Here is an 11,931-nt window from a genome sequence, read left to right on the forward strand (position 1 = left end):
CTGCTTCAGCGTGAGCAGTGTGCGATTTACGGGGGGGCTTGGGGGGGGTTGACCCCCCCCTAATTAAGACTTGGACCCCCCCAAAAGAGGTAAAAAGGTCGGGTGGGTCGATACATACTGTAATCGTAAATTATTACTTTACACCCTGGAGAGGAAGTTGACCCCCCCGATTGTTATTTATTATTATCTTTTTGACCCCCCCCCACTCTGGACCAATTCGCAGCGCCCCGTGGGACGCTCTACCGTCGCTCTGCCAGTGAAACGAGTCCCTGGAAGTGGGTTTGGTCGTTTCGACCGGACCCTGGTCGTGAGGTTCGGATCGGCCTCACTGACTGACGCCTGTTTGTACTGCATCATCATCCAGCGGTGGGCTGGATGTCGGCCTCTCCGCGCCTCTCCTCCCAGTCTGCAGTTTAGGAGGCTTGCAGGGCAGTCCTGTGTCACCAGAGGCGTCCATGAACCCTCCACTAACAGGAAGCAGAGCGCCGCTCCACTGTTGGCGAACTAACTACAGGCAGGCAGAGAAAGAGAGAGAGGGAGAGAGGGGGGGGGGTACAGAGAGAGGGAGGGAGCGAGAGAGAGAGAGAGAGAGAGAGAGAGAGAGAGAGAGAGAGAGAGAGAGAGAGAGAGAGAGAGGGAAAAAGAGAGAGAGAGACTCAGAGTAATATCCTGTGGCATGGCTTCTGATTCCTCAGCTGAGAGCTCTCCTTCCCTCAACATGCTACCAGTTACCGAGTCACACACAACCAGCAGCCGCGTACACACCTCTCAGACCGGCTGCCAGACCGTGTCTCCTCCGATCCCCTTTGTGGGACAAGACACATCGACGGAGCAGACCAGACCAGAATACCGAAGAGGCCGTTAGGAGTTATTAGCAACATCAAGCACGTGCCACGAAAAAAACACCCGTCTCTGCCTCGCTTTTTTAATATCCCAACGGTCGACTTCAGTGAATAGGAACAGGAAGATCCGCGCTACACATACAGTACATTTCTCCAAAGTCTTCAGCTGAGATTGGCTTCACATTGGTCCGGCCTGCCAGACGACCGTAGCCTCGGCGATGTGTTCAAAAGTTCTGTAACATCGACGAGCCTTCGATTCCATTTCATCCCCGCTCCTGCAGACGGACTGCCCTTGTGTCAGTCATAACTCGTTCCTGTCAAACACCCACGATCTTCAAAGGCGGGCTGTGTCGTTCTCAAATACAAACCTAACATCGTTCTATTAGATTATTGCCATGATTAGCGTAAACAGATTGTCAGTGAGGACAATCTGGTTAAGTTTAAACAGATATATTGGACTCAGGCAGGTGTCTCAGAGAAAAAGCCTTTTTCACTAGCTGGAATTTTCTCTGGCCCAGAAGTGTGGCAGCAACCAAAAAAAAAGATGATGTATGGCGACCATATGGAGAGGAAGGAGGGACCGCGGGCTTCTATTGAAAGCTAACAAAGTTTGACAATGTTTGTCTGGACTTCGCCGTGCCAATTTCTCTGGCGAATACACGGACATGCTCTCTCGGTGATTTGGAAGACGGGAGCATTGACAAGAGCTAAACAGTGCTTTTTTGCCCGTGGAGCGGAGCGAGGGAAACTCGATCCCCGGCTCCTCTGCGCAGTAGTTATTTAGATAAAAAAAAAAAACACACACCAAAAAAAAACATGTGCTTTTAGTTAGCAGCTCCAGAGTGGATTTATGAGAGAATCATGCTGCAAATGCATCTGCTGGATGCTTCTCCATACCTCCGCCTCTCCCTCCCTCCCCCCCTCTCAGACATACAGCACGCCCCAGTTACACCGGCCAGCTCCAGCCAAAGGCCCCCGGTCATTATGCACGTACGGGGGGCTTAGCAGTCAATCAGTCAATTAGTCTTTTGTTCCCTCAATCAGGGAGGAGGCGCAGGCGGACGGCTCACCTAATGAAGTGTATCATTGATTCGCCTCGACTGGACGCACGGGCGACGCGCGACGCCCCACTTGTTTTTCCCTCTCGCTTCGGAGCAGCGGGGTGCAGCCCCCCCGATTGCTAGAGAGAGAGCCAGGTAGAGAGAGAGGGCGGGGGGGAGAGAGAGAGAGACGGAACGAGGGGTCAGGAGTATGCCAGCCCAACTGCCCCCCCCACCCTACACCCTAGCTGGGTTTAAATCAGGCACGTCGAGGTAATGTGTTTTCTATTCCTTCTCATCCTCAGCAGGCGGGCAGGCAGGCAGGGAGGGGGGGGGGGGGGGGGGGGGGAGGGAGGATGGCGGCCGAGGCCTTCCGTGTGCAGCTTCATAATGCTGCGGTTTGCAGCTCAGTCTGGGGGCCGGTCCAGGCCTTGAAAGAGATCCCTCGCTAGTCTGTCGCAGCTGGTGGCTCCAGAGAGCTTCCTCTGTCGCTGGGACTCCAGGCAGGCAGGCCCATCATCAGTATTCCTGAGGAAGGGCTTCCTGTGTGAGGTGGGGGGGGTGAGCTCCTGGCTTTGGGCCCCCGGCCCAGTGAGCGAACACCCGGCTCATCCTCTGGCACGGCATCACAGGGCCCATAGACACGGCCGCGCCCCGCATCCCCAGACCTGGGCCTCTCTGAGAGGGAGGGAGGGAGGGAGGTAGGGGGGAGGGAGGGAGGGATGGAGAGGGAACGGGGTGGACAGAGGGAGAGGGAGGGTGGGAGGGGAAGTACTTCTCTTACATCTACATACCACACTACCTGCTGTCTGTCAACACCGGGCTCTCAAAATGCCACTCACTTCCTTTTTATGTACGGGCCTGTAGAACACGCATACAGGAAAGAGCTTGGCCTTTTTATTTCTTTCTTTCTTTCTTTTTATTGTACTTGCCGTGGAGCAGGTTGTTCAACGCAGTTACATGAAACAGGACAGAAGAACGAAGGGAGACAGACACTTCCCAGTCCCAGATAGAGATGGAGAATGACGGAGACATCAACAGGGGCGCGCTCCGTGTGATTCGCATGCTGTCACCCCCAAACGATACGCCTCCACCGTTCTATTGTCATGCGTATTGGACGTTTCCAAACTCAGCCACCTTCACATATTAGTCCTCCCTCCGGCGGCAAAGTCGAGAGTGCCGTTTTCTGTTTTGTTTTTTTAAGAAAACGCCTCGCTAAGCGTCCGACTGTGGTTCCCCGAGGGGCTGGCCACCAGCTTCTTGGCATTGCCCAGAAGTGGCTGAGAGAGTCCTGTGGTGCCCGCTTGCCCACTGGTGCCATGACCCCAATCCAGACTGAACCGTGCCAGCCACGACACACACTCACTCCCTAAATGCGGCTGCCCCGGTACGAGGGCATGTTTTCCTCTCCCCGACCGTTCAGACGGAGATGTCGAAAAGGGGCCGTTTGCATGATGAATCCCTAAATGCGTATAACGTCAGTGCTCAATTATTTGGACGTTTCTAAATTGTTTCGGCGTAGCCAGGGAGCTACGTGCTAATGCACAAACTTACGGTGTTATTTTTCTTTCCCCTTTTCAGAGTAAAGTAGAACAGAGCAACTCACCTCTCTGCCGTTTGGACTGGCCTGATAAGACTAGTCTGATAGGACTTCAACTGTTGTAAAAGTTGATGAAAAGCCTATCCCCTCCCTCTGTTTATCTTTTGCAAAAGTGTTTTATTTTCTCTGTCCCCCATTAAATGGCTCTGCTCCCCACTGGTCTATCCCAGAACCCCCCTGGTCTATCCCAGAACCCCCCCGGTGTATCCCAGAACCCCCCTGGTGTATCCCAGAACCCCCCGGTGTATCCCAGAACCCCCCTGGTGTATCCTAGAACCCCCCCGGTGTATCCCAGAACCCCCCTGGTGTATCCCAGATCCCCCTGGTGTATCCCAGATCCCCCCGGTGTATCCCAGATCCCCCCGGTGTATCCCAGGGTTCCCCTGCTTGCTCTGTCTTCCAGAGGAGAGAGCTACCAGCTAATAACAGGCCTTTTGACTTCAGGATGCCGGGGAGATGGTGCGTTCCTTCGTCGGCGGATTGGAACTGATTGTTAATTTGCTGAAATCAACAAGCAAAGAGGTGCTGGCGAGCGTCTGCGCCGCCATCGCCAAGATCGCCAAAGACGAGGAGAACCTGGCAGTGATCACCGATCACGGGGTCGTCCCCATGCTGGCCAAGCTGACTAACACAGTGAGTACCCAGAATCCCTCTTCTCCTGGTCCAGTAGGCCTGCTTTTGGTTGTCTTCACTGTCAGCGCTAACCACAGTGTTTACGTTTCTCGAATTCCTCCATCTCTCTCGCATTATCTCTACTGGGAACGATTGCTCTTTGTGCGGCTGTGTAAGGCACAGGTCCAGGTTTTCGTACTTTTCATCGAGTTTTTGTACGTTGAAAGAAGAAGTCACCATCCGGTCTTGTCCCCCCCCCCCTGCCGTAGGCCGACGACAAGCTCCGCTGCCACCTGGCCGAGTCCATCGCCCGCTGCTGCATGTGGGGCAGCAACAGGGTGTCGTTCGGGGAGGCGGGGGCCGTGGCGCCCCTGGTGCGCTACCTCAAGTCCCCCGACACCTCGGTCCACCAGGCCACCGCCCAGGCCCTGTTCCAGCTCTCCAGGGACCCCAACAACTGCATCACCATGCACGAGAGCGGAGTGGTCAAGGTGGGGCACTCTCTCTCTCCGTTTCTCTCACTCTTGCTCTCTGTCTCTCTCACTCACTCTCTCTCTCACTCTTACTCTCTCTCTGTGTCTGTCTTCTGTCTCTCCCACTGAATCAGCTTTTGGCGTCACCGGGATTTATTCTACTGGGTGAGTGTTCTCCAAACACTTCTGCAACCTCGGGTGCTGGTGTGCGTAAACCTGTCAGTGTCAGTAAGAAGAAATTTATTCGAGGCGAAATTAGCGTTTTTGGAGTCTGAATGCGCCGTACTGTAATTATTCGTGTCAATTCCCGCGGGCCTTGCTCGCCTTAGCAATGTGTGAAAACACAGGCTGTAAACGTTGAGAAGCTATAACTATTTTCAGAGCCTTTGACCCGCCGGGCCGAAAACAAAGCGCGTTTTTATTCGCGTTCGGAAGCATGACTCCACTTTCTAACCGTCATGGGAATTCAGAAAAGCAAACAGCTCAGTGTGTGCGAAGTGCCACTTCCCCTGTAGGCCCTAGATGCCATTACACAGCCAGTCAAAGGGGCTGTAGCTCTGGTAACCGTTGCTATGAGTTGTCCCTGGGCATGAGAGCAGAACTCGGGCGGCGACATGTTCTAGGCCAAGGAACACGGTCACCATGGGCCAGAGCTACAACAGAACAGCGTTCTGCTCAACAGAGGATACCTTTTCTCTTTGCAAAGTACTGCTTTGTATCACGGCCAGTGGGTTAATTTCACGAAACATTGTAACGGTTCGGGGGTTTAAAAAACTCAGATATATCCCTAAAGTGCCTTAAAGTATGAAAGAGTGTCTCCGTAGAGGAACACTACATGACTGTTTTTACTCTGCTGTAACTCATTTCCATTGCCCTCTCCAGTGTTTATGTTTGTGCATGACATTGATGCAGAGATTGCATGTTTAGATTAAACTGGAATGGATGTCTTGTCACAAATTATCATGTACCGTAATTCAGTGTTTGGGGGAAAAATGTTTCTGGCTGATTTTATAATCCAATCTCATACTCTGAGGCAACATTTTCACATGAAAAGCCTTTTTGTGACCGCGTGGAGTTAAAGCTCTGCTTTTTTTTTCCTTCAGTAACAACTGTGATATAAATTATGAAGTGGTTGTGCCGTTGCAGCCAAATATTTTTTCCCATGTTCATTTAATGGTGTACTTGAGCTTGATCTGCTGTTGCACTGTATGTGGTTCAACACTAGCCATAATTGGTAGCTGGACTGAACATTGGGTGTTCCGAAAGAGTAATGTCCAATTTGCAAAAGTCGTTAAGCTGAATGTTTTTTGTAGTTCAAGCCACGACAGAAACTGGACAGCCTTGCGGGTGTGTGTTTATTTGTGTGTGTGTGTGTGTGTGTGTGTTTGTGCGTCAGTGTATGTGCGTGTGCACACTGCATACCACCCTTTTAATCAGTCTCTTTCTGTTTGCCCTTATTAATGTACCAGCGCAGAGTTTCAACATCCACTCCAAAATGTATTTTGGGACTTAATTCTGAAAGGCCACGTTACACCAGTATTACGTGTTTAATTTGCTCTTAATCTGAGACTACGGAAACACACAGGCATTGTTTAGCCTGGAATCAGTCTGAGCCTGATGTATACCTGCATGACCCCCGAGGAAACATTACGACATGAGGGCTTGTCAGACTTACAGGGAGGGAGGGAGGGAGGGAGGGAGGGAGGGAGGGAGGGAGGGAGGGAGGGAGGGAGGGAGGGAGGGAGGGAGGGAGGGAGGGAGGGAGGGAGGGAGGGAGGGAGGGAGGGAGGGAGGGAGGGAGGGAGGGAGGGAGGGAGGGAGGGAGGGAGGGAGGGAGGGAGGGAGGGAGGGAGGGAGGGAGGGGAATGTTGAGACTGGACATTCAGGGTTTGATATACGCATCGGTGCGACTGAGAATGTGTTAAAACAATATTTCCTATCGGTCTAAATGGGGTTTTCGAAGGTTTATCGAGGAGCAACGTTGGACTCGGCGTGCGTAGCGGCGGTCTAATTTACCGCTGTGTGTAAAACTCAAGACCTGTCTCCTGTATTATTGCAACAGTATTTCAAATATCCTTTTCTCTACCATTGAGAAACTCTCCAAACATGTACACCCACTGGTACGATAACGAATCCTAAGGATTTTTCTCTGGTCCCTTGCTCCACTGTCCTGAGTTCTGTTCAGTAAGTAACTTTCCTCCCCTGTACTGTTAATGGTGTATAGCACAGTCCCCTAAGCAGAGCAGAGGAAATTAAGCATTGAAAAGAAAGTATTTTACACTGGAAAACACATTAGTGAACCTACTCCTTTTTTTTCTCTCTCTCTCTCTCTCTCTCTCTCTCTCTCTCTCTCTCTCTCTCTCTCTCTCTCTCCCTTTCCTTTCTGTCCCTTGGCCTTTAAAATATCCAAATACAGGTTCATTGCGTCGCTGCCATTTCAGAATTATTATTAGAGAAGCTTGAAACGTTGTGTAACGTCGCACGGAAACGAACCAGAACGGGACGCTTTACCTCCAAAGTATTCCAAAAGCGTTTCGTTTTGTCGTTTTCGAGTGCCTCACTGGTTTCGAAACGGTTAGTTTCGGAGGGTGGGGGGGCTGTGTCCCGAGAGTTGCGCAGCGACCCGTTTTTCTTTTGGTCGCCGGGCGCTCGGCGTCGTCGGGCGCTCGGCTTGCTCGCGGCGCGCTGCGGTCAGTTGTCCCCTGGCTGTTCCGACGCAGCGAGGCGGGCCTCCTGTGCACGAGGCCCGTTCAGGAGCGACACCTTGCCGCCTCTTTCCCAGAGGAAGTGTGCACCCGGGGGACGAAGAAGAGGGGGGGGGGGGGTGTCAAAGACGAATTGCCCCCCTACCCCCCCGTTTGATTTTAACATCCACCCTTGGTATCTCACAGTCATATACGGGTGCGCTTCATTCCTCATGCTGAATCAACATGCCTCCCTCTTTGCTTGACATCGCTTGCAGAGCACGGCCGATTGTTTGCTGAAACTATCAATCCCGTTGGGACAGCTTTACCCAGCATGCCATGTTAAAGAGGCTCTTTCACGAGAAAGGCTTTCGCGAGGGACATTGATGTTCATTTCAAAACGGCCGATGACAATGACTGGATGTTTTTCAAGCGGAGGTGTTTCTTTACCCACCGGCCTCGGCCTGCTCCTGGCGTCTTTCAGGTCGGGACGGGAATCGAAATGAGAAAAGCATTCGCTCTGTTGTTACCATGAGGACCTGTGTTAGCTCTAGGACCGTGGTAATGTTTGTTTTCGTTATTCTGTGTTACGCGCTGAGAGAGCGGAGAGGAGGAGGAGGAGGGGTGGCTGGGTGTGAGGTGGGGGGGGGGTTCTGCAAAGACTACACAGATTGAGGACGAGCGAGACAAGAGCCAGACCGTGGCGCACAACACGGGACGACACCCCCCAAATATTCCTGAAGTTTCCTTTTAGTCATGCTCCGTGTGTAACAGGGTTTCAGTGTGTGGCCGCGGCGTGCAGACGATCCCGCCGGCCCTCACGCCACCAGGACCAGCTCTGCTACTGCAGGCCCGAGGTCCTCGGGGGTCTTCGGAGTTGGGCCTTTCGGATCTGAGTCAAACGTCTGTTTAGAGGAATGTCCAGCTCTCCTCAAGACGCTGGAACAGATTATTTATTTTTAAACGTCTTGCAGCGAATCTTTCCACCGGGCCGGACCAAAGTCATTGATTTGAACACTGCTTCTCTCTCCCCCACCCCCACCCCTACCCCTCCCCTCCCCCCCTCTCCCTCTCTCTCTGAGAGGGCAGCAGCTAAACGGCCGCTGGCTCGGGGAAGGCCGTAGGGAACGTTGTTTACCTTGACTTCCCTCAGTAACTTCCCCCACAGCTCGGCTAAACGCCGCTGCCTGTTTGTGCTGTTGGCCCCAAAGTCCGCCGCGGGAGCCTGGAACATGGGAACGCAGGGGGGGGTGGGGGAGAGCTGGGAGGCCGGGGTCGCCGGGGGGGAGGGGGGGCGGGGGGGTTGGAATGGCTCTCAGGCCCAGGCTGGGGCGCTTTCGCTGCGATCTCAAACCCAGACTCGCGCACAGGAAGCGGCAGCCCCCGAACCAGCGCACTTAACACCGTGACACCTCCACGTGTGACGGGGATGTGTGCATGTAGGCAACGATGTGCAGCAGCCCCCCGGCACCACCACCACCAACCCCCTCACCCCACGGCCAGAAACGCACGGCTGGAAGGGGGGTGTTCCTGGTTCTCTCTCCCCCCCCGTTCCCTTCGCGGAGGTCAGGACTGGTAGTCCCTCAGACATGCACAGCAAAAACCTCAGGCTCCTCATCGAGGAGGAGGGAGGCGGGAGTTTGTGTTACCACGGTCGGGGGAATATCTTAACAAGCGGCGTATTATAGTCTTTTGAGATCCCAGCTGGGAGGGGGAAGAGAGCAGAGAGAGAGAGAGAGAGAGAGAGAGAGGAGGGGGCGGGGGGGGGGGGGATGGGGGGGATGGGGGTGGAAGAGAGAGACACGCTTATCTTAGCCTAGCTTTGCGCTAGGGGAGACCTTATTTGGCCAGGTCTGAATAACATACTCTGAGGTTGGCCAAAACCATGCCTCTGGCACCTCTCAGGCATCCTCTCTTTTCACAAAAGACACTTGTCCGAGCAGGCTGCATGTTTTCTGGAGCCTGTGGATATGACTTTGGCTATTCAGAGGTGTTTTGGATGCTATTTAAAAACCCCAGTATGAGAACCGACATACCGCGCCGCATAAAGGTCTTCAGTGAAACTGGACATTCGCGCACTGGGAAAAGCTAACAGCCCCATCGGCCAACATCCTTGTTTTGTTTCTCCTCGTACGACAGCAGGACCGGGATCGTGTTATTTTCTCAGCTTTTTTTTTTCTTCGAGGGGCCGACCGTTTCGGCCCAGGGCACGTCCCCGCCGCTTACGCCGAGACAAGACCCGAGCCTCATCTTTCATCTGTTTTCCTTTCACTGTTTATCTTTGACCAGAACATTCCGGAATGTCTTCTCCCTCTTTCTGCTCGGTCTGAGGCGCTGGGCTAACCACACAAACGTGCCCGGGCCGCCTTTTAAGTTAGCATGTTACACGGGCCGTGTCAGAGTTCAACCCCTGCTTCACACCGACATGCATTATGAAGGCAACGATAAACAGGGGGGCGGGGGGAACGAAGGAGACCGAAACCAGCGCACCTCTGTGACTGCTAATTGTCAGGGGCCAGGCATGCATGCAGATAGGGAGCCTACGGGAGGAGAGTGAACCTACAGTAGGGCTGCGAGGGCCTTTCAGGGCTGGTATTGAGTGACGAGGCCCAGCGCTCCCACTCTTGGATGGGATGTCAGCGATACGGTAGATGTTTGCCCTGTTAATGGACGTTATAGACGTGGATGTCACTGCTTGTTAGCCGAGAGTACCGGAGTGTGGGTGTGGGTGAATAAAACAGAGGTGGGGGGGGGGGGGGGGGTTTAAGAGATGAAAAGAGACAGGGTGGGGGGGCTGGGGGGGGGCTGTGAGCCAGACAGAATAATAGGGAACTGGGTTGGGAGGCCCACTGCCTAATGAAATAGATCTGAATCTTGTCAATGGGGGATTTAGGTGCTAAAGAGGGTTTGCCCAAGGTCTTAGGTTCATTTCCTTTGTGAGTCGAGCACGGTGTCGATATTGTTTTCTGCGCCTCTTAAAGGATCACCAAGGATGTGTCATTTCAGCACCAATACAGAAGGACAAAGTCAGCAGGCTGTTTAAACACCGCCCAAGCTTGGTTTAACACACTGTGTAGCTCCACAAAAAAAAGCCTTTTTTTTAACAACCCACAGAAGCCCTTGAAACAGACTTGTTCATGCATTTCTACCGCATGACTCTCACACGAGACTCTGTTGCCATTGGATGGCGTAAACTGGATTTCATTCGTTGTGTAGGAGACGAAGGGCTGCCGGCTGGTGCGCTCAGAGATTTCGTCTTCCCTACGTTTCGGCGTCGACGTGAAACCGGCAAAGTCTTGGGGCTGGTTGGAAGCCGGGGGCCCGAGAGCTCTCCGCGGCGCACCGTTTTAGATCCAGCGGAAGGAGCGCACGGCGAGCACATTTAGAACATCCATCGAGCCAAAGTGTTGTGCTTCCATTCGGAAGTACATCCGCCCACAAATGCGATGCTGGATTAAGTCGCTCGCGATCAAAACAAACAAAGATACCATAGTGGCCTAGATTGTCCCTACCACAGTATGTACTTGGCAGGCTTGTCTGCAAGTCGACATGGTGTGGCAGCATAATAAGTAACTCTCTCAGCACAATAAAAGCAGTTTAATGCATTATTTTACGGAACCCGGAATGCCTCCCCCAAAGAAGGGATTTTCTGGAAATGGGGTAAAACCGTGATCTGTAATGAGATCAAATGGATCCATTATACAAGCCCAGTAATAGTCGGATATAATCTGACCTTTGACTAGTGGAACTCTGTCAAGTGCTGTGGTTCGTGCCCAGGTTTTTAATGTCTAGGCTGCCTGCTTGACAGGCACTTTCATCTGAGCGAACGTCCACAGGCATGTGCCTGGGGCTCGAGCTCCGGTCCCCAGCATGGTTAGCGCCGTTAAAATAGGACCCACACAAAGCTCGCTGACACGCACTCTGTCGCCCGCACACACACACACGTTCATACACACACATCCTCATCATTGATACTGTAAAATTCACTCTCATCACCATTGAATGGCTACACAGATGTCCTAAGCAACATTGTGTGTGTGTGTGTGTGTTAGGATGGACGTAATAACAGTATGATAATTGCTCTAATAGATTATTCCCTCTTTTTCTCTCTCTCTTTTCGTCTCTCCTCTCTCCCTCTCCCTTTTCTCGTTCTGTTTTGTCCGCCTTTTTCTCTCCTTGTCCTCTTCATCCTTCTCTCCCTCTTCCTGTCCGCCCTCCTTCTCCCTCCCCCCCCCCCCCCCCCTCCCTCCAGCTCCTCATGGGTATGATGGGCTCTACTGACGAGGCTCTCCAGGAAGCAGCGGCCGGCTGCGTGGCTAACATCCGTCGTCTGGCCATGGCCAATGAGAAGGCCCGATACGGTTAACAGCACCAGGAAGCAGGAACACACACACACACCCCACCACCTTCTCCAGCCCCAGTCCCCCTCCCTCTCATTTCTCTGTGACCTGAGGTCGACCTCTTCACCACCCCCCCCCCCCCCCCACCCCCACCCCACCACCCCCCCCACGATATAGTGTGGGCACAGATCTAGGCCAGCCAACGTGCCCACACTCTCTCCCCTCTGCCGTCCCCCTTCTACACAATAACAGGGATTCTAATCAAACCCAGAGTGGTGAGTGATGCCTGGATATTTATCTTCTGCTCCTCCTCAGCCATAGCAGGAAGCCTTTCTCTCTT

At 53.1% G+C, this 11,931-nt stretch overlaps 1 protein-coding gene across 1 annotated transcript in view; it reads left to right on the top strand.

Annotated features, from left to right (window-relative positions):
- Positions 1-11,617, top strand: part of odad2 (outer dynein arm docking complex subunit 2) — a 37,275-nt gene extending 25,658 nt beyond the window's left edge. Inside the window, 3 exon segments of the mRNA XM_067252114.1 lie at positions 3,927-4,115; positions 4,364-4,585; positions 11,504-11,617. Coding sequence (XP_067108215.1) covers positions 3,927-4,115; positions 4,364-4,585; positions 11,504-11,617 — 525 coding nt within the window.
- The last annotated feature ends 314 nt before the right edge of the window (positions 11,618-11,931 follow it).

The sequence above is a fragment of the Osmerus mordax genome, chromosome 15 (genome assembly GCF_038355195.1).
Source record: "Osmerus mordax isolate fOsmMor3 chromosome 15, fOsmMor3.pri, whole genome shotgun sequence".
NCBI lineage: Eukaryota > Metazoa > Chordata > Actinopteri > Osmeriformes > Osmeridae > Osmerus > Osmerus mordax.